The 27840-nt window shown below is 37.6% G+C and overlaps 1 protein-coding gene across 1 annotated transcript in view; it reads right to left on the minus strand.

Annotated features, from left to right (window-relative positions):
- Positions 1-20431, minus strand: part of TXLNB (taxilin beta) — a 42106-nt gene extending 21675 nt beyond the window's left edge. Inside the window, exons 1-4 of the mRNA XM_033103626.1 lie at positions 20302-20431; positions 17567-18019; positions 8777-8868; positions 2815-2985 (exon numbers count right to left, since the gene is read on the minus strand). Of these exons, the coding sequence (XP_032959517.1) occupies positions 2815-2985; positions 8777-8868; positions 17567-18005 (702 nt within the window). The 5' untranslated portion in view covers positions 18006-18019; positions 20302-20431. The remainder of the gene's footprint in view (positions 1-2814; positions 2986-8776; positions 8869-17566; positions 18020-20301) is intronic.
- Positions 20432-27840: the final 7409 nt, after the last annotated feature.

Here is a 27840-nt window from a genome sequence, read left to right on the forward strand (position 1 = left end):
ACACACATACTGGGGCTGTATAGATAGATAGATAGATAGATAGATAGATAGATAGATAGATAGGTAGATAGATAGATAGATAGATACTGGGGGTACTAAAAAATGTATACATATTTATTTTAAGAGATGTTGTCTATGTTCAAGCAGTAGTTTGCCATAATCAGAAGTGTCTGGACAGTGATATATTGATGGTAACAATTTTGAGCATTTCTTGTAACTACAGAAGTCAATTAATACAATTTTTTTATATATATATGTGTATATATATATATATATGTATATATACCTATATATACATATATATATTTAAAGTTTAAAGTAAAAATTATAATAGTGTCATGGATTTTGTAAATATATGCAAATGTAATACTTTTAACAATTACAGTGTAAAGATGGGTGCCAGTAAATTGACTTTAGTTACATTGTTTCTACATATTATGTAGAATGATACAGTATTAACTCCAGGTGGACTGTGAAAAGTTAAAAATGTATATAGTAATCATAGAGCAACCACTAAAAATGGAAAGAAGTATAATAAAAAAATCCAAGAGATAAATTAAAATGGAATTTAAAATATATCCAAATAATCCAAAGGAAGTCAGGAAAGAATAGAAAGCAGAGGTGAAAAACAGTAAAGAAGTAATAAAATGGTAGATGTATATCCAGTCACTCCAACAATTACATTATATGTTAATGGACTAGTACTCTAATTAAATGGCAGATATCATAAGACCGAAAAGAAGCAAAGTCCAACTACATACTGTCTATAACAGATGCACTTTAAATAAAAAGTCTCAGGTTGAAAGAGCTATGCCATACAAGCAATAAAAGTCAGAAAACTGGAGTGGCTATATTGATATTAGATAATGTAAACATCAGGATAAAGATGATTACTAAAGGGCATTTTATAGTGATAAAACAGTCAAGTCATCAAGGAGACCTAACAACCATAACGATGTATATACGTTATATAAATGCTTCAAAATACATGAAGCAACAATTGACATAATTGAAAGAAGTAGACAATTCCACAATTATACTAGGAGATTTTTAAACATCCATCCCTGAGCAACTGATAGAACAACTAGATAAAAATTCAGTAAAGATATAAATGATCCAGAGCTACTTGTTACTTATGCAGCATCATACCTAACATCTGGACAGACCTTCTTTCCAAGTGCATTTAATATTTTCATCAAGACAGACCACATATGATGGGCCATAAAGACAAACACTTCTAAATAATCCCTGGGTGAAAGGAAAAAAAAAATCAGAAGGGAAATTAGGAAATATTTTGAATTTGAATCCTGATTTTGACACTTAAAATATGTGTGACCTTGGACAACTGATTTGGATTGATGAGTCTCAGTGTCTTCAATAAAATGGAGATATTAACCTTCATAGCATTGTTGCGAAGATTAAATAGAATAATATATGTAAAGCACTTAGACCATGTCCTGGAATAATAATGATACTTAATTTCGTTGTCCGTACCTGGAGCCATTATTGAGGGTATGTGAGTATACCTATAGGATCTCTGGCCACTTCCATCATTCTGTGTTTGAAGGCTACCCAAACAGACCAAGCCACATCATTCACTCTTTAAAACTCCTTGTTGATAAATCTTCCCACTATATCTGATTTAATAATACCTCCTTACTATACAACACTACTGAAAGCCAGGAGATTTATGTTAACACAGAGCACTATTAATTGAACATGTATCTTGAGTTGAAGACGACGCTCCCATTCCCAGTCCCCCATCTAATCCGGGGTTCAATTGTCCCTAGAGCAATGATCGAAGAAATACCAGAAGCCCATCTCCATGTACAACTCATAATTTGAGAGTTAGAGTTCATCACACTGGTCTCCCATTTCCCAGATATCAAAAACAGTGTTAGAATATGAGTAACCATTATCCTCTTCTATTTTTTCCCCCTAACTTCATTGTACAAACTCAGCAATGATCTTGATGTCTCTTTTTCTTTAAATATCTCCTCTTACACACATGTGATAATAACTTTCTCACAGGAATATCGGTGTCTAATTCTTGTTCATCAAAAGCTTTCGAATCTTCAGCCTCGAAAGGGGATTGTGGACGCATGCAGTATTATATTGGAGAGCCCTGCACCTTACTTTATTGAATGGAGCTAGTGTCTGCGTGTGTAATCAAATTAACCACACTGCTAGAGGCTTATGCTCTAATTAATGAAACCCATGCAGACTGAACGAAGTGATCAGTCTATTATTCTTAGATTGAATAATCAAGTCTGAAGAGCTTCAGTGTTTTTTCAAGTAGCTTCTTTTTTCAGATGACTACTGGCATTTCGGCTCTCAATTTTGCTTTACTGTGTCAATTAGCTTTGTGCCAATTTATTTTATGTCATGTAGATTTCATTATCATACAAAAAATGTTGCGTTTTTACAAGTTTGTGTTTTAAAGAGTAGAACTAAGGCCTACCTCAAAAAACAAAGCAGAACAACCTGAATGTAAGAAAAAGGTACGGGGAATGGCACACATTTTGCTAAGGGCCTGCTCTATGTCAGCACTCTGTAGGCACCTTACAAATGTGCCCTTATTTAATTTTTCCCCCAACCACACAGTGAAGTTGATATAAGCCCTATTTTATGGATGAGGAAACAGGCTTGGAGAGGTAAAATAATTTATTGAAGCTCACATGTGAGCAAGTGCCAGGGTTAATACTTGAACCCAAGTCTCTCTCATTGTAAAACTCATGCTCTTTCGTGAGCAGACGTCTGTGCTTGTGCCGCATACAAGGAAGTGTGTGTTATGCAGGCCTTGGTGACACGTACCTTCAGGGTCTTGTTATGTCTTTGCAGCTCCCGGCACAGACTCTCCAGTTTGCTTCGAGCGAGGACAGCTCTGCTGTGTTCACTTTGTAACTGGTCCTTTTCTTTTTGGATTTGTACCTGTTTCTTTTGTAGAAGCTTCAAAGTCTTTTGCTCAGTGCGATGTTCATCCAGCTAGACATGGCCATGCAAACATAAAAGAAAATGGCAGGAATCTCTTTTGAGTTGATAAAACAAGAGCAAAAGAGGAAATGCCTAAAGATCACTCTGTGGTTAGGAACAACAATTTTTTTTTTTTTTTTTTTTTTTTGCTATTATCACTTTCCCTCTGGAATCAAATGAACCTCACCAATATTACCTTTCTAGTACTGTAGATACGGTTTTAGAGCATAGCAGTGACAGGTTTTTCTTTACCATCACTATTATTATTGATTTCTTTTTAATTTGGTCTTCTTTTTTGTAGTCCAGAAATAGCTTTAGCTAGTCTCCCCAATGATGCCAGTCAATGTTAGAAAGGCATGTCTCAGAATCTGTAAAATGCCAGAAGTCATAATAATTAATGGCTTGCATCGGAGCAATGGTCAGCAGTGTGTCTGCATGGTTTACAGTTAGTTCTCAATATTCTTTCTCAAAATAAGCTGATAGCAGCCATTTTTTAAAGTAGGAAAGAAAAAAGCAGCCTTCTGGGAAATAGAAGATGAAGTCTCTGGGTTGTGAGGAAGGAGGAGAAGACAAAGTACCCCTTGACTAAGTATTAACGATTTGTCACCAAAGTTTCAGAAATAGGCACTGCTCAAGTCAACAGCATGAATGGCTACCATCTGTAACATGCCCAGCTGCACACCCGCTGTGCTTACGGCAAATAAGTCATGACAATTGTTTTTGCTAAGCACAGGTGGGGCCTTTTCTCACACTCCTCCAGTAGCCGTAACTAAAGTGTCAGGGATGGCGTGGAAAATGAAACCAGTGTACCCCTGGACTTGTCATCTCAGATGCTAAAGTTCTAGGGTAGGGTTGCCAGATAAAATGTGGGACACCCAGTTAAATTTGAGTTTCAAATAAATAAGGATTAATTTTTTAGTGAAAATATATTCAAAGTAATGCATGGGACATACTTTTACTAAAAAAGATTTGTTGTTTGTTTACCTGACATGCAAAGTTAACTGGGCATTCTGTATTTTTATTTGCTAACTTTTGTAACATTTTTATGGACTTCTAGTTGGGCTGGGAGGCGTTTGGGAATCCACCTTGTGAAGCCACCGGAGACTAACATACTCTAGGAGTGTGGATCTCAGACTGACATCAGTGTGGCCACACGCAAGTAGCAGGCTTTGGTCCATTTCCTAGGCTGGACTCAGTTCCCTGAGTGCCTGAAGTGTGCTGAAGCCAAGCAGGTGCTCATCCTAATAATGACCTTGTTGGCTGATGAAGAGGAGAAGCCTTGGGAAGCCCCTGGGTACTTCAGGACTCTGGGTGTTTCTGGCACCTGGCATAATGGTACAAGTAGATACACACACGACATGAGCCCTGATGCATGTCTCAGTTTCTCCATCTTAAAAAAGCATTTGTTCTTTCTGAACTAGATGAACAGAACTATCACTTTTTTTCAGTTCAGAAGCCATTTTACTCCTTTCCTCCCTCCCTCCTGCCACACTGTAATGTCTGTTATAAAACCTTGCCTGATCAAGCTGGGGATATTCATACATGATATTCTATCTTCAGACTTAGGGGCAATTTTTACTTATTAGTGAGAATTAGTGTCAGGAAAACTAGGCTCATATTACTATAAATATTGATTAGAATTGATATCCTTCTTGAGGTTCAATTGGAAAATCAGTGATATTGTATTATATATTTCTCATGCTAACCTTCTGTTCATAGGATAGATGAGGTTCTTTCATTTTGCACCATAGTTATTAGATAGGGGTGAAACTTCTCCTGCTTTTGTTTGGACTTTAAATGACCTATTGTCCTTTATTGAAATTTATATATTGTTATTATTGGTATTGCCATTATAGTTTAGACTTTACTTATTGAAGATGAAAACATATGTCAGGGTTTCTCAACCTTAGCACTATTGACACATGGGGCCAGGTAATTTTTTCTGTGTGGGGTCTGTCCTGTGCATTGTAGGCTGTTTGGCAGCATCCCTGGCCTCTACCCAACAGACGCGGGTAGCACATCCCCCCACCTCAAATGTGATACCCACAATATCTCCAGACAGACACTGCCTGTTGTCCCATTGTGGGCAAAGCTATCCCTTTTGGGGGAACACTGCCCTATGTGATTCATCTGAGCATCAGGAGGATACCCTACATGAGTTTCATAAGTTGGAAGAGATCTTCTGTGCTTACTCATTGACCATTTAATGTTATAGTTTTACTGCAACGTCATACACATCTGAGATTTAGCTAGGTCTGTCTTGCTTTCTTCTAAATAAAAACGCTTAACTCTCCGACAGTTTTTTTATTTTAGAATGTGGCTAATTTTGTTTAAATACTTCAGACTTATGTGAATGCATATGGCGTTTCTTAATGAATGAAAACAAACATGTTGCAACTGAGTCAACTTCAGTCAAATGCTGGCTTTGTGATTTAATAATAACTTGACACAGTTCTTCTGTACAATTGTAACAGTCATATAGTAAGATTTATGGCTGCAGTTTCTTTTGTTCTTTCTCTTTTTATTAAGTTAAACAAGTAAAATTAATGCCAAGTAATAAATAAGAGTAGTATTAGTGATGTTGACGTAACTACATTAAAATTGAGGAAATCTGCAAAAAATATTCCTCCTAGATCATTTCTTAATTTAGTCATGGGCTGTCCTTGTTTATTAATGAGCTTATCCTTGTTTATTATTGAACAGTACAGTAGATTATTTATCAATGAATAGTACAGTAATATTACAGGATTGAGAATCTGTAAGGATGAGTGATCTAGAGTGGCAGTTTGATGCACAGCTTTGAATATGATGATTTATTCTATTTAACACTTATGTTTCAGACACTTTCTATATTAATATCCAAATCAGTGAGCAGGGAAATAGGTTTTAGTCTCCAAGTAAAAGATTGAAAATCCTCATAATTTTTCCTTTCTGAAAAGGAAATGTAACGGTTTTTTGGCCAATCATCTCCTATTTATTTTTTCTAGAATTATCTTTTAAAGTTTATTATAAGACATGATACAAATGTGAAAATATAGTAACTCTTGAATGTAGTAGGATCTCTGGAAAAATAACTTCTGTGGGGGTGACTGCTGGGCTAGGAGACTGAGTAGGTGGAGGGAGTTCCCTGAGACCACGGTGAATAGTCCCGGCTTCTGAAAAAACTCTTGGGCAGACTGGAGAAGTAATTCTTCTCCAATGTACTGCTCTGGGGCTGCAGCACTGTACATGAACTCCTGTGTTAGTCTAGACTGCTGCCCAGTCCAGCCAAGTGCAGAACGTGCACTAGAAACTAAACATGAACAGCGTTGGGATGAGTAGATAAATTGAAGGCGCAAAAGGAAGATCACATGGAAAATACTAAAAAGAGGATGAACAGATGAAAGTGAGTGTCTTATTTTTTTTAAAAAAAGATTGTTTTTGACACCTAACTTATTATAGGGCATTGAAATTGTTCATAGATGGCTAATAGCCAATGTTAAATAAGTTGCAATGAAATTGATATACTGATCCTTGCTTTATAAGTTTTTACCATTCTTTCAGAAAGCAGTATGGTCATTAAAAAAAAAAAAAGCTTTCATACTGTTTAATCCCAATTCTGGAACTTTTTCCTAAGCTCGTAAGAAAGGAAAAGAACAAATCTATTGCATAATGATGTTCACTGCAGCCATATCTGGTAAAACAAAACAGTGGAAGGAATCTAACTATCCTCAAATTAGAGAAGCAGTAGATATGGCCACTTAATGGAAAATGACATAGCTTTTACAAAATATAATTATGAAGACTATAAACTACATGGAGAAAATGTCATATGAGCCAAAAAACCAGACACCAAATTACAGTCGATCTTTGAACAACACAGTTTTGAACAGCATGGGTCCACTTATACGCGGGTTGTTGTTTTTCAATAAATACTATAAATGTATTTTCTTTACGATTTTCTTAATAAAATTTTCTTTTCTCTAGTTTACATTATTATAAAACTACAGTATATAATACATATAACATACAAAATAAGTGTTAATCAACTAAGTTATTGGTAAGCTTCTGGTCAACAGTAGGCTCTTATCGTGTTTCCCCGAAAATAAGACCTAGGCAGACAATCAGCTCTTTTGGAGCAGGAATTAATATAAAACCTGGTCTTATTTTACCATAATGTAAGACCGGGTCATATATAATATAATATAATATAATATAATATAATATAATATAATATAATATAATACCGGGTCTTATATGAGATTAGAAATATTTTTCTAGATTACGAGGTTAGAAATATTTTTGTATTGTATATTCAGCATTTTTCTCATATCATCATGATGTAGTTTATGTGATTAAAAAGAATTAAAAAGTATTGTTGGCTGGCAGAGTTAAGCATTCAGCAAGTCCTTCAGGGTTTCGGAATTTCTCTGGGTCTATTGCATAGTAATTCAACATATTAGGAAGTGTCAAGATAAAAGAAAGAACAAACAAGGATTATAGGACTAAAGTTAGAGTGGCGGGAGGGGAAAAGCAAAAATAGTCACTCATTAAACTCTACTCCATCCATAGGGATAAGATGTAACTAGGGACCCGAGAGGTTTGTGGCTCTGAAGCGTATTTGGTTTTGGATGTCCTCTTTTTTAAAACAAAAACCAAAAAGCAAAATTCAGAAAAGAGAATTACGTCCAGGGCCTCAGAGGGGCCCATGCAAGTGAGAAGCCCTGACTCTTAAGCTTCTTTGGCTGCAAGGTAAATCTGCTTTCAGGAGCAGGTCCAGCTACTGCGTTGGAGGAATTGTTTTGCTGTGTGTGTGGATGTAAGTTTCATTTTCCTGTCACTGTTTTTCCGAATGAAATAAGTAACTGAAAAAAATTTTTTTAAGAAAAGAAGCAGATATGAGGGAGAAGTATTAGATTGGTGCAAAAGTAATTGTGATTTTTGCAATTATTTTTAGCCTTTTAAACCACAATTACTTTTTGCACCAACCTCGCTTCACTTGAAAGGCTGCCACTTCTCAGCGGTGGGCCTCACACACCCTGTGGTGGTACACACACCTGGGATGTCGCTCCTTCAGCAAGTGTTTGTGGGGGTTTACTGATGCCAGACGCATTGGCTTCATTGAACACTCCCTTTTTTCCCAACTGGCCTATTGTAGGAGTACTGGTGAGGAAAGAACGCACATCATGGATTCTCTGATGTCTGGGAGTGGCTTCTCTTCCTCCCAGTATCCCTAACTTATTGAGAGGGAGGCTGCATGTGGAAGACCTAGAACTGGGCACAAAACAGTCCACATCAAATGCTTTGCCATTGTAGGGGAGGGAATGTAGATCAAAGAGAATGAATGAATGAATGAATGAATGACTAAAGTCAAGACCAAATGAGAATGTGTCACAAACTGAAGGAGTGGTATTAACTCAAACTTCTGCCTTTTTGAGAGGACCCCCCTCAAAGAAATGGGGCACAGACCAAATGAAAGTTTGCCTTTATGTTGAGTGTTCTTATGTTTTATTGCAAAGCCAAAAATAACTTTAAAATATTCACAATTTTCAATTATCTATAATTCTCTCTTCCATCCCCCAAATTATACACATACTTGAAGGTGGAGTAGACTCCAACTCTATCCTCTTTTCCCCCTTCTGCTGTTATTCCTCAGTTTTTCTGTTTCTTTTTCCTTTAAAAAATTTTTTTGAATTCTAGCTTTGTCTTGTCTGAGGTAACCGGTTATGGTCTATAATGATGTGCCTGGAAAACTAGCAGCCTCCTTTTCCTCAGCTATAACCGGAGCCTGAATCTAAGAAAAGCAGTTAATCAAAAATCTTACCAATTCAGCATACTTCTTGAATAAAAAATCAAGCTTTTCTTCAGGAGTTTGCAACTTGTTCAGATTTTGCATTAGTAGGTTGGCTTCTTTGCCTTAAAAGAAAACAAAAAGTATAAAGACATTTTTAAAAGTAAGTGTTGAACTTAAAGTCAGATGAGATGAGCTAGAATCTCAGGTTGTCCACTCACGAGGTACTGTCCCCCCTTGACCAAGCCACTTAACCTCTCTGAGCCTCAGATATACATCTCATTTCCTGTAAGAAGGGATAGCACTGACCTGACAGAGTCACTGAGAATTAGTTGAGAACTTTGTGAAACTGTGTGGTATAGTATTAGGCTGATGGTAGAATCTCAATAAATGACTGCTGTAACAGTAGTCCCCAAATTTTCATCCCAAGAATTCATTCTCATTACTCGCCCCCCAGCCCATACTCAAACGTTCAAAAGAATTTTGAAAATATCAAAAGCATCAAAAACACCGACTTCATGAAAGAATAAATCACCCATTTCCCCAATTGATGATAATAAGGAGAAGGAGAAGAAGAAGGAGAAGGAGAAGGAGAAGGAGATGGAGACGGAGATGAAGATGACGAAGAAGAAGCCATCACAATTTCTGACTACCATGAAACGGCCAGCATCGATACATGGAGTTGCTAGAAGTCCTGCCTAAAGCAGAGAAACTTGACTGTTTAGTCTGTCGTTTTTTGTTGTTCTTTTAGTACCTCTTTCCTCTCTTTTTTGGGGGGAACCCATTCTCTTGTTCCTGTGCATGAACCCATTCCGTGGGGTTTGGGTGGGAATAAGTCTAATCATATTTCTTATCAAGCAGAGAATGAAATCAATATATAGAGAAAATGGACCCAAGACCTGGAGGGCCTTGTCCACAGCCTGGTATGTCTCTCTCTGGTTCCAGGTTTTGCCTGCCTGGGCATTCCCTTCTCTCTCACAGACCTTAATCTCTGTTGGCAGTTTCATTTTCCGTTCCCGGTTGGAGTTTATGCTATATTTTAAATCTCATCTGTTCATGATTATTTGACAGTAAGTCTCGGATTCTTTTTCTTTTCTTTCCTCATTGTTCTTCCTTTTGTCTACTGCGCCAACTGCCCAGCCTGCCTTTCTGTGATGTGTGGGAATCTTGTCTTTAAGTAGCCTTTGGGAGGGAAGAGAGGGACCCCTAGGCCTACTTCTACAATTGAGCATATCTTCTCAAAAGTCCTATCGAGGTGAAAGAGTGAGAACCACTCTGTCTAATCTGAGTAGGGCAGTCAAGCCATACAGCCCATAGCCTGATATAAATCTGCTTAAGAAGATTAGCAATTTTGACAACCTCTCCCCCAAGAAAAGGCATTTCCCCTTTGCTGGAACTTTTGCTTTCATCCTGGACAGGCAGATAAATCATGGAATTAAGGTTGCCAGATAAAATACAGAACATGGGACATAGTTCTAAAAAAAATTACGTATTGTATTGTTTATCTGAAATTCAAATTTCCCTGGGCATCCTGTGTTTTATTTGCTAAATCTGGTAACTCCAATGGCATCAAAGAATTTTAGGTCTAGAAGGAACTTCAAAGAGTACACAGACAACTGGTTAATTTTCAAGATAAGAATCTAAGGCCCAGAGAGTCCAAAGTTACATGATTAATACTAGCAGTGCCAAGGCTTGAATCCAAGGTTTGTCTGCTTGCTCTAAATTGCTCTACTCCCATGTGGAATTCTGATGCCAAGGAAACCTAGAGAAATAAAAGGAAACTTTTTTTGGGGGGGAAAAAAATGATCTCATTCCTAACAGCTGGTTTTGTCTGTCTTTGCCCAGTGAGTCAGTTCATATTAGCGACAGGGGAGAAGGTGGGTATGCGTGGTGCCCCAGCAGCTCTCCAGTTGTGGCCTGTGGCATAACATCCTGCCTTTAAACTGAAAATCACTGCTGCCCCACCCCCACCAGGACTGGACTCTGACTTATTTCTCTAGCAGCTGGGATGATTTGTATTGTACAGGTCAGGCAATCTCTTCCTCCTTGTCTATAATCTGTGGAGGGTGCCCACAGGAAGTCTGCTGTCCTGAGTTGGTGTCATCCGTTAAAAGCAAGAGACTGTACTGTTGATCAGATTTGGTCCAGGACCCAGCACAGTGTTTGGCTCAGGGCAAGTGCTCAGTAAATGTTGGTCATAATGGGACAAAAGAAAGCAAACCAGTGCGCACAACTTTCAATCAAATGAATACTGTCTTGAAGACAACTGTGTAATTTAGAGGAAAGATAGGTCTTACTGTCACCTGTGCCATTTAGTGTATGCTAGGGTACCTCACAGTGTGAATACCGACACGTAAAACCATTACGTGTCTCCTTTGGGGAAACAGAGATGCTCAAGTGAGTCCAATAACTCTCTTTTTCAGATTTTGTATCATTAAGTCTCTTCTCTCCTTTTTGTTTTCTTTAACTGTGAGAAGGTTTTTTTTTGTTTATTTGTTTGTTTTTGATTGTCACACTCATTGAGGTCTCTTCTTACATGCTGTTATTTTGTATAGAAGATTAACAATCAGAAGCATCAGTCTTCCCTTCAACAAAAAAATCCAAGAAATCAGAACCAGGTATGTGCAGAATTCATAAATTTATGACATCAGATAGCTTAGTTTTTAAAATTACATTGGTTTTGGTGAACTGGAGTGGTGTGTGGGTTTATCATGGAGGAGAGGAATAGACAAAGAGATTTGTTCTAGAAAAGCTGTGATTACAGTTCCATGGAAATGGGATCATTTGGTGACAGTATCAGACATAAGAGGAAAGATCGACTTTCTTCAGGGACATTTTATTGGGAGGGGGTGGTCTGCCTTCTCCCAGTGTGTCATTGTAAAGCAACATGATTGTGAGATTAGTAATAAAGAAAACCAGCGGCAGACCTGAAGTCCCTATTAAAGGTGACATATGGCCACCATTCCGCAGCACGCTGAGATTGGTGGTTAAGTCTATATGAAACTTAACAGTGCATCAAGAACAACCGTGTCACACATGGCTGTGGCCACTGGCACCGTCGTAGACTGAGGGAGTGTTGGAATATGAAGGAATTATTTTCACATCAAAGAAACTAAGATACTTAATGAAGTCAGCTTATAAAAATGTAGACTGATTTTTCTTAAACTTTTAGCATAGTGATGACTGTTTATATGAAGGTCAGTGGCAAATTACATAGATTTAATGAGTGTTCAAAACTATACTTTTTCTCTTACAAAATTGTCTTTTAGAACTTTGGGGCTAAAATGTGGTCTTGGATACACATGTGCACCACTCTCCTCCCTTCCCAATTTCCAAGTGTGGTGGCAGAAGCTTAAAGCAGGAAAAGATTGTGAATGTCCTTTTCAAATGTTAGACCCAGAATCGTGTTTCAGTGTTAACTTTGTTTTCTCTCTAACATAATTTAAAGATAATGAGGGTAATACAAAATAATTCCTGAACATCTATAGATATCTTTTAAGGGAAATGTATGTATGTATGCAGATAGAAAGAATAGTGTAAGCTTCCAAGTATGTAGATAGGCAGGATAGTATACTGCGGGTGCCCAAAAAATGTATACAAGTGGACACTTCGGTCAACGTTCCTCAATCAGTAGTTTGCCATAATCAGAAGCGTCTGGATGCTGACGGAAACCACTTTGAGCACCTCTTGTAATTGCAGAAGTCAAAGGTGACTTGTATTCATCTTCTGTTATTGGTATATATTGAGTATTACAATTTTAATGCAGTTTTCCTCTCTTAAAATGTGTATACATTTTTGGGGGCACCCTCTGTAGTTAAATTCACACTGGACTAAGGTTGGGAGACCTGGGTTCTGGAACTGACTCTGGCATCTACTATAGTTGAGTAACCTTTTTTACAGACTTTAAAACTCTCTGGGCCTCAATGTCCCTTGTCTATAAAATTGGTAGGTGACCTGTGTCTCCCCAGATCCCTCCACATAAAGGCATCCATGGTGAGCTGTCACTCTTTGGATTTGACGATTCAATGACTGAAATAGCTTTATTATTTTTAGCTTTATTTAAACAACAACAAAAATGACATTGTTTGGAAGGCGTATTTGTTTTCATTCAATGTTTTGGTCCACTCAAAAGTTATAAAGATTATATTACCCTCACTGTCAACCTCTCATAGTCATGGGTTTTATTTGTTTTACTTGGTTTTATTATGTCTGTTTTAAAAATACTACCTTCCCTGTATTTTCTAGACACACTATTTTCCATTTGGCTCACATTTTATTTCTCTTGTATTTTAGTGAACTTATTATATATAATTGGAAATTTGGCTTCTCACTCATTTGGAGAATGGACTTGAACTTTTGTTGTTGTTGTTTTTTAATTAAATTTATTGGGGTGACAATGGTTAGTAAAATTACATAGGTTTCAAGTGTACAATTCTATAATACATCATCTGTATATCACATTCTTATTAGGTCAGTTGATGACGTGTTTAAACTACTAGCAATTTCTTTGCTATAACTATTAAAAAACAAACAAAAAAGCTTTCTTAAAAAAAAACTTTAAGAGTCTAATAACGAGGAAACAATTCTAGGGAAAACAAAATAAAGCAAACCTTCTAATAATAAGAAATGAAAGAGCAGTAAGAAATGAATACATCCTTTCCCAGTGCAGTTCAGAAGACGACACTAATCATTTCATTCAAGACATATTTTTCTCTCTCCTGTCTCCTTACCTACACCCTCCTCTCCTTTCCAGATCTGGCCTAAGTTTTATTTTCCCTATGAAGCTTCTCATGAACCTTTCAGTCTCTGCTGATTCTTCTTCCCCATGAATTCCTCTGGTTTCCTACCATCTCTTCCAAAAAACATATTTAGCATTTGTTTTAAAGCATCAGTTTATTTCCCTCTCAGAGTGAAACTAGAAATCAAGCTGAAACGGATAAAACGGACCATCTAAGACAAGTGACCACTGTAAGGCAAAGTGAGTAAATAACCGATGACATTTTAGGATACCAGTGTCCTGATCAAGTTGCCCCTCAGAAGGGCACTAGTAACTAGAAAGATGAAACCCATTAACTGGTATTCCTCAACCAACAGATCAATTAGTTCAATATATCTTTGGTTCTGCAATATTAATGACTTAAAGCCTGCCCCTTGCTTTCTTTATGATTAATTTCACAATCACATCAATTAGTTGACTAGTTGAGTAACTTTTTTCTTTTTTCTATTTTTTTCTTTTTTTGCAGTCTTTACAGCTCTCTAGGTTTCAATATTTCTGTCCATAAAATTAGTTGGCTGACTAGATGGATTCTGAGCTTAGAATGGACCTGTCTATCAGCTAGCTTTGTTTCCCTACTGGGTTTATGCTTCAAACCTATGATTTCCTACTCAATCAGTTATCAATCGAAATATTCGAAGGTGTATGTTATCATTGTGTTGTGCTTATGACTTTGTGATGCTTGTGCAGCCCACATAATGTTGACAGAGAAATGATTAGACACTTGTAAGCCTAAAGGATGGGGTGGGGAAAGCAAGAGAGAGACTTTAGATGATAACAGGATGTGTCATGTTCTCTCTAATGGTGAATCTGTTTTTGTTTCTTTCAGTTCAGATGCCAAGGAGAAAGTGAGTGTACCAAGTAAAGAGATTTTAGAATGTTCCCCCAAAGCTCTGGTGTACAGTGTGTTGATTGTGGGAGGATACTCAGCCTCTAAAGGAAAAATAGGTCCTGAGTGCTTGAGTTGTAGAGACATTTCCCAAATATTCAGAGGTATTCTATGAAAGAAGAGTATTTTGCTTTAATAAGTTTAGGAAACATTATAAACTATGCCCATCAGTATTAGAAATTTTCATTATTGTATATATTAAAGGTCAGAGAATTCTGGCAATAGGAAAACTTTAACTTGGTCCGAAATCTCAAATATCTCAAAGTTGGAAAAGTGAGAACATTCCAGTGTCTCAAAAATCCCAATAAAGCAAATATCTGATAAATATACAATACTTAAAAACTCATCTTTTATCAAATATGTAAGCGAAATCTAAGGGTATATCTTCAGGTATAGGATGAATGACAAGTAAAATTCTATAAAATGTCCAAATAGATTCTAAAAGAAGACCACTACTGGCACTTTATATTTTCTCCAAAGGGTGGAGGAAGCACTTTTCTGAAACACTAGAACATTGCTTCCACAATCTATTTGTGTCAAAATTACCCAGGGTGCCTTGGCCCCAATCTAGACCTACCAATTTGGAATCACTGTTGCCCACGAGGAGCATTTTTACAAATTCTGTATTTGATTCTAATGCACAGTTAAGTTGGAAAACCATTGGTCCAGATGATAGTGAATGCCACTTGATAAATGGCCAAGAAGCCAGTAAAAATCACTTGCAGGCAACTGAAATAATGTTTAAAATGGTGGTCACATATTTGGGTTAGCTTAAACATGTTTTAACTCATATTGTAGCTGAAACAGTACAGTGATTCAAAGGATATGTTTATGGTGTTCAGAGGAGTGGCATGGAAGGGTAGGCAGCTTGCACACACGTAGTGAGAGTGGATCTACCTGGACGTGCTGACTCACAAACACTGACTCTCATCAAACACGTTTAATTGAAATTTGGTAACTTGCACACAGTGGCAGAATTCGAGTTATGGAATTTTTTTTGTCTCAAATGTTTTTTGATTATTTGGTAATTATGAAGTTAATACCTATTTTTAAATAACTCACGGAAGGTAGAATAGAAACCCAAATCGGTCATCTTTAACTTTACTCCTACTTTCTTCTTATCCATCCCCTCAATACAACACATACACATTCCTCTGTAGAAGTAGTTTTAAAGTAATAAAGCAAAATAACTTTCCTGGTCAGGAACACTTGAAGTCATTCACCTCTGAGTTGTGATTTTGTATTGTCTTATGGAAAGTTTAACGATGACTAATGCAAAGGGACTTTTTTGAGATGCCTTGGATAGAGAAGGAACAATAGCTCTATCTCGCAGAGCAACTTTATTTTCTTTCCCTAAGTTCTAAAACACTACAGTGATTTCAATCTTGCACATTGGAACTTGGTATTATCTGGGTTTATCTTTTGCTGGGTGGGTCAAGTATGCTTTTTGAATGTATCTTTTAGCCCTCCTTAAAAGCATTGCCAGCAATAGGTTTTAAGCTTCATAGTAATATCCTGTGCCAGCCCAGACACACATTGGAGTTTATAGGTAACCTGTTACTGGAGTCTGAACCGAGTTCTGATTCCAGTGCCCATAATCTCACTCTGCCACCTTGACTTCCAGAAATAAATAGTGTGATCACTGCCCTTGATAGATTCTCCATCCAGCTTGGGAGGCAGCTATGTAAACAAAATGATTGCTGCAGAAAATTTAATGGCGAACTAAGGAAGATGATGCTAACTCTACCTGGGCATGTCAGGGAAGGTTTCACATAGGAAGTGGTATTTGTAGTGAGTGTTTCAGTGAAATCCATGAAGACAGGCAGGAAGAGGGGCTTTCATATGTGAAGTAACATCTTTCACTGGTAGCTAAAAAATTAGTTCTCTTACTCTTCTTTCACAGCCATTTTTGGTGTTACCAATTCCTCATGTTCTCCTAACAATTTTCCTGTGCCTGTTTTAGCCTATCCTATATAATAATTAGTTTACATGTCTGTTTTTCTCTCCATACCTAAAGCTCCTTGACTAAAGGGGCATGACAACTTATTTATCTTTGTGCACCTAGCACTGTGCCTCATAAAGCTAGGTATTAATAAATATTTGCTGAACCAATGAAATCATGAGAGCAAGAATAAGCATTCTAAAGCATTCTAAGCAAGAATAAGCATGAGAGCAAGTTGTTGGCATTCTAAAATTGATGTATTTCTAAAGAGTTTTGTTGAATAAAAAACATTTTATGTAGTAATGCAACATATTACTGAGTAATCTAACAGACAATCAATTTAAATATACAAAACCATCTTACACTTATGTTCTGTTTAAATCCAGATTCCATTAGCTTTGCTTTAAATAACTTCTCATTCACTCAATTCATTCATTCTTACAACAAATATTTCTTGAGCACCTAGCATATGCCATCCAGCCATCCATTGTCCTAGACACTAGGCATCTGATGATGTCAAAATACATATACAGTCCCTGCCCTTGAAATAAAAGTGCTAGTGGGAAAGTCACACATTACCCAAATAATCACAAAAGTAAATATACACACTTAAGTGCTGATAAATACTAGGAAGGAAAGATACATAGTACAATAGAAACAAGAAACAGACTTCATCTAGGATTGGGCTAAGAAAATGCCATTTGAGTTGTGAGCTAAATGATGAGGTAAGTGTCCAAAGGACCGAACTGAGTTATGGGTAGAGATTTTTTGGGAAGAGAAAATAGGATGTGCACAGGACCTGTGCAGGATGGAGTGAGCGGGTGTAAAAAACTGAAAGAGAAAATCAGAATGACTACTTACTAGACAGTAGTAGAATGGTGGTGATAGGAAGGGAATGTTGTAGGGTAGAGTGATAGGAGATAAAGCTGGAAAGACAGGTTAATAGCCGGAAAGACTGTTATAGAATTCTGGTCTTTGCCCTAAGAGCAAGGGGAAGCCATTGAGGACAGAGGTTGGTGGGTAACATGTTGAAAGTTCACTTTAGCCCTATTGAGGGGAAAGGGCTGGGAACACGGTCGGCAAGAGAAGGTGTAGGGAGCCCTGAAGGAAGCTGGTAGTCATCCAAAGATGAGATGTGGGTTTTACTAAAGGTTGGAGAAAATGCCCTTTTTAGGATTAATTCAAAGAAAAGTCAGATATTAAAACATAATTACTTGCCTAATCCTTTTAGGATTTTCTTTTCCAATTTTTGCTCTTTATTGCTGACAGTCTCTTTGGCTGTGGGTCGCTCTTCGGAAGCTACCGGTTCTCTCTCAGTTTCTTCAGTGACCTCCTCACAATCCCCATCCTCGTTGTCGGCTGGTTCTGTGTTCTCAGGGTGCTCCTTGGCCTTACTGGGACTCTCTTTCCCTGCTGTGCCAGCAGCAGACCCATACGTGTTAATGATGTCTTCCAGTTGTCGATTCAACTCTTCAGAGATGTCATGAGCTCCTGTTTCAGGCTGCACATCTGCCCCTTTCAGGGGTGCTTGGAGAGAGGTTGAGGAATTCTGATCATGTGGCTTCTCCAGGCCATTTTGACTGGGTAATGATGAACTGTCCCCCAGAGGTGTTGACTGTGGTTCTCCTGAGAGCTGTGCAGAGTGATTAGTCTCCATCCTGGGAGCAGTACCTAGTGGTAAGCACAGTCAGGTTTTATGCAGTTAACCTAGTTACGTATAAATGGTAAGGATACCTCCAAATGGGCGCCTACTAATTACAGTTTCTTACATAGAATGAATGTACTTTTACAAACGATTGATCTTGCAATTAGGTAGGTAGGAACAGTGGGACGCCATTTTTCCAAATCAAGTCATACTATTTAGCATAGTTTGTTTTTGGTCTTTAAATTCCAGTAGTATCTCCTATTGTTGACATTAGCAGAGTAATTCAAGATATTGTTTTTTATGGCCCTATCTGTCATTTTGCTTAGAATAGCCAATTTGTGTTACCATTTTCTTCTATAATCCTATGTAGATTTATAATCACTGAAAGTACATGGATGTATACACTTAAAATATTTAAATTTTAAATGGTGTTATTTTTACAAAGTTAAAATATTTAATACAAGAGCTACTAACTTACTAAAATCCTTCATAATAATGTCCCTAAACTCTATTTTAATCTATAAATGAAGATTTGATTAATATGAGTACATTGATATAAATGAATTATTATGCTGGATACAGGAAATGCTTTCTTGCTTTTTCTGGTATTTTCCTTTTCCCAGATGAGCAACATGTAATTATTAATGATGAAAACACTTTTTTTTTTTAGGTACACTAGCATCATTTTTGGAATAAGGCAGAGAATGAGGGAAGTTATAAATTAACAAACAAACTGGCATGGAAACATGGTGATGCTTATAATAATAATTCTTTGAATTTCTGTAATACATTTTCTTTTTTCCAGTATAAAAACTGGCATTCTTTTAGGAAAAAAAAAAACAGATTACAACATTTTCTTCTCAGTCAAGAAGTTCTAGGATAAGTTGATAATTTTAAAGAAATGGCCATGTTTAAGGCAAAGGGAGGAAATGAAGTAAGGAAATTATCCAGGTGTGATATGGGTTCTTTGGAAATATGGAGTGAGCAATGAGCTGAGTCAAGGATTCCAGGATTTCTGGCTATCCTCATTCCTGGGGTTGCAAGAGATTTGGCTTAGGCCTTTACGTTATGGTTCATTTCCTTTGTAAATGATATTTAGTGGTGATGGTGCTGATTAGCAGGACAAAAATATGACAGGATCCTCATAATGCACAGGTTTTGCTGCTGTGGAGGTATGGAAAGCGAAAACACAAACATGCTGCTCTGTGCACTGCACAGCTTCCTCCTTCTGTTCTCAGGGCAGTAGATATCAAATGCTTGGCCGCCAACAAGAATGGAAAATTCAACGTACAAACACTGCCACCCACTTGTGGTCCTCACCAAGTACACATTAATTTAGAAGGGAGTATTTTTTTTTCCCCTCACTCATTGTAATCCACCAACTTTATTATCAAATGATACAGTAAACAGCTTCATGTCTTCATCACTGGAATTTCTTTATCCTGACCCTTACCTACTTCTTGGGCACAGTCATCTATATATATAACTAGTGCCTCCCCTGAACTTGGAGAAAGACACATGGCACCTGCTTCCAGCCAGAAGCTATTTTAAGCTCTTCTAAAAGGAGCCATGGCATTTAGCACTTTATCCTTGAAAATCAAGGGAATGGAGTACTTTTTAATACAAATCGAAAACAGTAAACATTTGCTGGCATAAATTCATATGTGGGTTTTAAAGTGTTAAAAAGTCTTTTTAGGATGAAATAAAATCTAAAGTAAACCAAACTTCAAAGCAATGAATTTAAAAACTGACTGTCCATAGGAGTTTTGGCATGGTTAGTTTAAATGCAAGCATTTTATTTGTAATAGCTTTATTCTTCATTCCTCAGAGGCCATAATCATTGATGTTTTTATATTAATCCCACGGACAGCCTTTAAACTCATATTCCATGTTTACTTTAAAACAGAATAACTGAGTCATTGTGAACCACAGGAAAACTCAATTCCTAAAAGTAGCCTCAAGATAAATCAGCAAGAGGAAAAAAAAACCCAAAGTCAAAGAACTCTGTTACTTTTAAATTATCTCTTTCTAGATTAATTATACAGCAAAAATTATTTCTAAATTTTATCTTCCATAAATTTTATTGCTGCCTTTTCCCTCCTCTGAAAGAAAGTTTATCACTTGTACTGGCAGTCCCAGTAGATTATCACACACACATCCCTTCCTGAGCAACACATTTTAATTATAAATAAAACAATGGAAAGTTCTTCAACAGTTCGCTGGCAATCTTAAAGTTGCAAATTTCGAACACCACAAACCGCACCCCACATCTTCTCACAGGGCTTGGGGGAGTGTTTGTCATACTTACCAGAAGGCAAGGAGCTAAGCAGAAAGAGAAAGGAGAGGCAAGGGGCAGCAAAAAGTTAGTCAGAACAGCAGCAACAGCAGTAGACAGGCAGGCGGCTGTGTTCTTACAAGGGGACAGAGAAACCAAATACACACACACACATACACACACACACACACACACTCACACACGCACACACAGCAAGAGAGCAGGTGGGGGAGGGGAAAGGAACATCATATGACACAGCAGAGAGAAATAACACCCAAGCTTCAGTAGCTGTCTCCTGGGTCAATGTCTTAGAAAAGGGAAGCAGCTGGTAGATCTGATCAGACTCCATCTTGATTCCTTTAAAAAAAAAAAAAATGAAACTCTCAGTATGTAGACCTTTTGCTAGCACAGTTTTTCACCATTGTTGTTCTTTTGGGCAGAGAATTGGTTTTTCTTATTTCTTGGTTAATTTCCAGTGTGGCCTATGATTCATGTCCTTTTTTCCCCTTCTTACGCTAACCTAATTAGTGTCAGGTTTCTTATAGGAATCATGGAAAAAGGAAAACAATGGCCTAACAAAAAGGAGGTGGGAGAACTACTTTAATTCTGATGTCATTGTTTGGTTTATTTATAAATTTTGAATTAGAAATTTAGACGGCTGTCTTGGCAGTGGGCTAGTATCATCTTCAGGCACATGGTAGTTGGCGTGACCTCAGATTCCTGGTCTGACTTGGGTAACCACCTCCGCATTTCAGATAAGCCCCTGGGCACTTCACCTTTTCTTTCTTAGTTGGTGGCTTTCCTACCTTCTGCAGCCGCATTTCGAGGTCTTCACTATCCTTTCCAAACCCTCAACGTGCTCCTTAATCCCTCAGAAAAAGAACCTCCTCCTCATTCACCATAAAATGCTTCTCTTCACCTACATTCGTTCCCCTTTTCTGTCTGTTTCTGGAGAATGTGTTCCCACACTTTTCCAAAGTAGTTTCCTCCATCAGAGTTTCTGCTCTGGAGAATGGCTGGGCATTGTGACACCCCCTGTGATAGGCAGCATAATGCCACCCCAAGAAGTCCAAATCCCAACCCCAGGAACCTGTGCATGTATTACTTACTTTATCCAGTGAATGGGGACTTTGCAGATGTGATTAAGTTAGGGATTTTTGAGATGGGGAGATGATCCAGAATTATCTGGATGGGCCCAATGTAATCTCAAAGGTCCTTATAAATGAAAGAGGGTGGGGGGAGGGGCAGTCAGAGTGATAAAATGAGATTTGATGACTCAGCAGAGGTCAGAGTAATGCGAGGCCACAAACCACGGGGTGAGAGAAGTGTTTAGAAGCTGGGAAAAGCAGGAAACAAATTATTCTCTAGACCCCCCAGAAGCAATATAATTCTGTTGATACCTGGGCTTAGCTCTGAACTCATTTTTGATTTCTGACTTCCAGCACTGTAATAAATTTACATTGTTTTTAAGCCACTAAATTTATGGTAAATTGTTAGCATAGGGAGGGAAAACTAAAATATTCTACCCCCCAACTTTTCCCTACCACTTTCTCTGTGTTCAGGGGAGGCATAAGTTATATATAGATGAGTACACCCAACATGGAGAGGTCAAGATAAAGGAATTCCAGTGACGAAGACAAAGCTGTGTCCTGTCTCATTTGATAATAAAGTTGGTGATGTAAAATGGGTGAGAGAAAAAGTACTTCTATCTAAGGTAATGAGTGCTTGGTGTCGGCCACAGGTGGGTGGTATTCCATACTGGATTGTAGCGAACTGAATCAGTCAGCTCTCTCGGTAAATGTAAACAATAAATTAGTGATTCTCAAATTTAAGTAATGTACAGACTCTTAACAGGATAACTTAATCTTAAATTTTATTTTAAAGATAAAAAGCTCTCCATGGTTGAACTAAAGAATATTACTATTTGTATTGATATATACTAATAAAAATAGGTATAGACTTCTGATGTTTATTGTTATATAATACAAACTTTAAAAAATCTTATTTAAAAAAAACCTACAAAAGCAACAAATATAATTCAAATTAACAACATTGCTTTTATGTGACAGATAATATTTTGTTGAACCCAAACTGCAATTTACAACATGAATATGGTATTGCCTGTTGCTGGTTCTTTTGAGTTCATGGTACTCGTCTACAATGTGCTTTGTGAAATGACTCAATTTCTTCAACACTTGATCCATTCAAATTATTACATAAGTTTCAGTCATGTGACCTGCCATAATTTCAGTTCAACTTCCTTTGATACAAATGCATCATTTATTGCTCTTTTTCATTTTCCTGCAATTATTAAAATGTGCTACTTGGAGCTAACTTGATTAGGTATACACATGATAGTGAAGGTACCAAAATGACAGATATACCTACATGGTCGGACAATTAAGTTCGTGAACTTGTTGCAACTCTGTTGCTAAACTTTTTTGATAACAGAGGGATTATTCATTATGAACTTGTACCAACTGGATAGTTAACCAAGTTTACTATTTGGAAGTGCTGAAAAGACTGCATGAAAAAGTTAGACGACCTGAACTTTTCGTCAACAATTCATGCCTATTGTACCACGACAATGCACCAGCTCACATGGCACTGTTTCTGAAGGAGTTTTTAGCCAGTAAACAAATCACTGTATTGGAACAGTCTCCCTACTCACCTGATCTGGCACCCAATGACTTCTTTACCTGAAGATAAAGGAAATATGGAAAGAAAGACATCTTCATGACATTCAGGACATCAAAGGTAATACGATGACAGCTCTGCTGGCAATTCCAGAAAAAGAGTTCCAAAATTGCTTTGAAGGGTGGACTAGGCGCTGGTCTAGGTGCATAGCTTCCCAAGGGGAGTACTTCAAAGGTACCATAGTGATATTCAGCAATGGGGTATGTAGTACTTTTTCTAGGATGAGTTTGCGAACTTAATTGTCAGACCTCTTAATGACACCAAAATGACAGCTACCCAGATGATCCCCAATAGGCTTATACGTTATTAATTACAAATGGAATGAATACAAACACACAAACTTGTGGCTCCCAAGAATCCATCACGACCTGCGAGAGGCCCAAAAAGCTGGAGTAAGTAAATAACACAGATTAATAGAGCTCAGTTCTTATTATAAAATCAACCTTTGAGTTACTGAAAGGAATAAATTTCTTTTTTGAAAATAACATTTTAATTTTTATGCAAATATTACCAGAAAATAATTTGAAAGTCAAATGATGCTAAAAAGCTTATCACAAGAAACAATAATCTCTGTCCTGCCCACTACCTCTTCCTCCAAACTTGTCATGTTCCCCAGAGGTAATAATATTAAACTACTTCAGGTATTTCTTCTGTGATTTACTTTTTCATCTGTAAATATAACACCCATCTTGCTATCTGTCAACTGGTCGATTTTGGCATTACCTATTGTCTTCCCAAAATGACAGTTGAAGATTTAAATTACGGACACCTCTTTTTCTCTCCTCATTTCTCAATGAAATTACATCTCATTTTTAAATTCATATTCTATGTTTTCATTATTGAAATAAAATTCACTGTTAAATCAGGTAGAACACTACGACTATAGTTCTATTCTTTTGAAACTTTCTGGTTTTCCTGGAGTCAATGATTATCTTTTCATTTGCTTAGTAATAAGAGCTTTGTAAAGTGCCTCTCTATGTAATTTTTCCCAAGATCAAATCTGTTAGACAATTTACACATTCTAGTATATTTTTGAATATATCACCCCCACATATAAACACCCTCAGAGCCTTGACTTCCTGCTCCGGTCTGGTTTGGTGACTTTCTCAGCCTGCTGCACAGCTGTTGTCCTAGCACTTACTCTGCTGCCATTCTGGGAATTCCCCTTACCTCTCTCCTGTTTCCTGATTCCTATTCTTCCTCTTTCTTGGTTTACTTCTTCTTTTTATGAAACACACTATCCTTTGATTTCCTGAGAGAGTGTTTATAGGAGACTTTGTATGTCTCAAATGCCTTTTTGCTGTCCTTATATTTACTTGATTGATAGTTTGGCTGAATATAAATTTTTACAAAATGTAAAAAAAAAATTTATATTAACATATTAACATTTCTATCAAAAATGTTAAGGCATTATTCCCTTGTCTTTCAGTTTTCAATTTTTTTTCTTAAAAGTACAAAATCATTCTTATTCCTGATTCTTTGTATGACCTATTTCTTCTTTTCTCTCTGGAACGGTTTAGAATCTTCCCTGAACTCTAAAGTTTCACAATGATAAAATTAGATGTGGTTCTTTTTTCATTTATTGTGTTGGATGTTTAATGGGTTCTTAATCTGGAGACTCATGTCTTTAACCTCCTTCTCCCTTTATCATTGTTTATCACCCTTGTCCTGCTCTGGACTTCATATCCTGAGTCTAGAGCCTTTCTAGTTAAGCTTCTCCAGAGAACAGTCTTCAGGTAATTCAGGTAGCCTGAAAAAATGGACACAGGTTACTTGACTTTGTGAGCGGAATTAGGGATTTTAGGGTCTGACTGTTCATTCTTCTAATAAAAAAATGAAAAAAAAAAACCAGCCATCAAATGATCCTGCTGGAGTCCCCTGCCTTACTACTACTTTTGATATTATCTCTACTTACCAAGTATTAACCTCAAGCTCTTTAGTGTTTTCAGAAGCTACTAGGCAAATTGGTTAGCTTCTCAATTGCTGCCCTCAAGCACGTTTTTTTCTGTTGCATCATTTACCATTATGTCTTGCGTTCTAATCCTCATTCGTTGTGGTTTGGGGTTTATGGATTCAATTCTTCTGGTTTCACTGATGTTAGAGTTTCTATTTTTGTTTCTGTTCTTCTTGTTTGCTAGTGAATTTTAGAAGAGAAACAGGTCTGAAAGATCTTTAAAATGCTATCTTGAAGTCAAGAAGATCTGTTTAACCATTATAGTGGTCCAGTAATGAAATGAACTATCCCCCCGAAGTAAGAAGCTCCAGTTTCAGAAATATCCAATAGAGCCTGGTTGTTCTTTCTTTTAGGGAGACTGAAGAAGAAATTTCTACATGGGGAGTCAGAGGGGGGAGAAAATTAGATTAAATGACGCGTTTAAGATCTCTTTCAAATATAAGAGTCTATGAATTCTATACTTTTCTATTACGGGCTTAAGGGAAACAGAAATGAAGAAATGATATAATAATTAAGATTATATGCCTGAAAATCAGGCAGCTTCCATATGAATTCCAGGTCTGTCTTTTACTTAGGCTATATGTTAAATTTCTTCAGCTTCAATTTCCTTCTCTGTAAAATGGGGACTCCCTGTTTCCCATGGTTGTTATGAGACTAACAGTCAATGTGGTCTAGATGATGGACATGTAGTCTATGTTAACTAATTCCAATAATGATGCATTTAAGTGAGGCCTGTGAAATGGGAATTAATTTTTTTTTTTAACAGCCTTTTGAAGTTGTTGCTGTCTAGAACTAAGTTCAATCTTGAGAATCCATTGTATCGTCTCCTTGTTGTGGTATCCATATCCTTGATCCGGGTTAGATCGGTCTTGGGGTGAACCGATCTTTGTATACTCTGTTCCTACTCAGGAAACATCACCTCTCTGTTTCTAGAATACGGGGAAATGTGGGCTTGTGTCCAACCAGAGATTATTTTCAATATTTGTTACGATATTTGATCCCTATGGTGGCACCTTTTGTAATGTGTACCAGTTGTGTACAGTTGGTCTCCAGAAGTAAAAAGTATGATTCACATTCCTATGAAAATAAATTGGCTTTATGCCTTTGAAGCAAGAATTGGGCAAACAGGATTGTCTCTAGTAAAGGGCAATGTGAACTAGCTTTCCTGAATCAAAGAAATCATTTGAAATGTACATAAATATTGGGTACTATACATGTGCACGAAACGAGCTCGGCTTTTTAAGTGGCCTTATTTACTTATATGTAAATACTTTTTGCATGTTAACAACAGAATCATGAATTTCTTCTTATAAATAATGCAGGTAAGTGTTAGCATAAGCTCCTTTACCCTGATTCTCTGTTTAATCTCAATTAACAAGATTTTGGCGCATGCATGTCAATACTTTATTCAAGGAAGGTCAGAATAAAGTCCATCACATTGTATTAATATTAGACCCCACATCTTTGAAAAGCCCCTTCCTACTAGACTGCTAAGTGTAGCAGAGATCTAGAGTCATGGTACTGTGTGTTGCCTTGTTTATCTGGAACATGTCCGCTGAGGATAGAGTGGAGTTTTAATGGCTGCCACGGGCCACCACAGGGACATTATCCTGGGACAGCCTTCACTGTTCCAACCTCTGAGTGCCAGCATCTAGGCTTGAGGGCCACATGGCTGAAGCATGGAGATGGTTCTCCCTCAGTCTTGTCGAAAACTTGTGTTGTCAGTGGTGTACTCAGCAGAGTTGTAGGATTTTCCTTTGGGTGAAGGTCTGCTTGTTGCTGCAGATTGGCAGGAAAACCCTGCTGGCATCTGAATACTCATAACACAGCCTCGGGGGCAGAAGCTGCTGGACTGCAGTGGCATAGTCCCTTTGTGGGGTCTGTCCCACTTCCTCGGACTCATGTTCCCTACAGGAAACTTGGGAAATACGCTCATTTGAAAGAACTCTGGTCAGAAGATAATAAAATGAATGACAACCAGGAGGCAATGATACAGATCCACTAAAATGTCAAGTGTTGGTGGTCCCAACTTTGAGGTTGCCAAGCTACCCAGGGTTTTGGACTGGGACCCGTGTCAGGTAGATTTCTTCCCTCCTTCTCCTCTTCTCATTCCACCTTGTTGTAGGGTTTGGTGGCTACTGTGGGCGGTGCAGAATCTTGGTGAGGGAAGGGGGACCTCACAGGTCATCTGAGAGGGTCTGTTCAGAGCCACACTGACCTATACTCAATTAGATGACATGTGATGGGGAAAAAAATCAGCCCTTCCTGATGAGATAGCACTACTTGCCAAGAGTTACAGAAAGTCTACCAAAGTGATAGATCCATGTGTTCTGCTGCACAAGCATTGTGCCTCCTTTCAAAGGTTTGACAAAGACATCTTTTTCAAATAGACTTTCTGAGGTTTGCTACGCAGTGACTACAGGTTCACCTTTCTCTTCTCTGATTAGTATCAGAAGTTCTTTTGATTCTTCTCCCTAAGGGTCATGAGCTCTTCTTTCCCCTACCTGAGTGTCACGAGGCCCTTCTTCCCCTGCTGATCACAAAGCAGTTCTCAGAAGGGGTTTAAGGTTGAGCTTGTATTTAAAGGAAAGCCTGTCACTTTGATGTATTAAAAAACAGGGGCGTGGTGGTCATCTAGTTATAATCTAGTGAATACTCTTTTCCTTCCTTCCTTGCAATGCAGTTTTTATAAAAAAGTATGGATCTAGTTTTAAATTCTGTGTGGTCTTTTTCTCCACAATAATTTGATGTGGTTTCATAGGATCTGGAATAACACAGACCCTGAGAATGGCACACAGAAGTGGTCAGCAGGTTAGGATCGTGTGAGTAAGTGCTTAGACCTCTGATATCTTTTTTTTTTTAAATCCTCCTTATGTTCCCTCCTTACCTGCCTTCTGTACACAGACGCCTAGGCTTTGTTG

Source organism: Rhinolophus ferrumequinum, chromosome 3, assembly GCF_004115265.2.
Source record: "Rhinolophus ferrumequinum isolate MPI-CBG mRhiFer1 chromosome 3, mRhiFer1_v1.p, whole genome shotgun sequence".
In the NCBI taxonomy this organism is placed as follows: Eukaryota; Metazoa; Chordata; class Mammalia; order Chiroptera; family Rhinolophidae; genus Rhinolophus; species Rhinolophus ferrumequinum.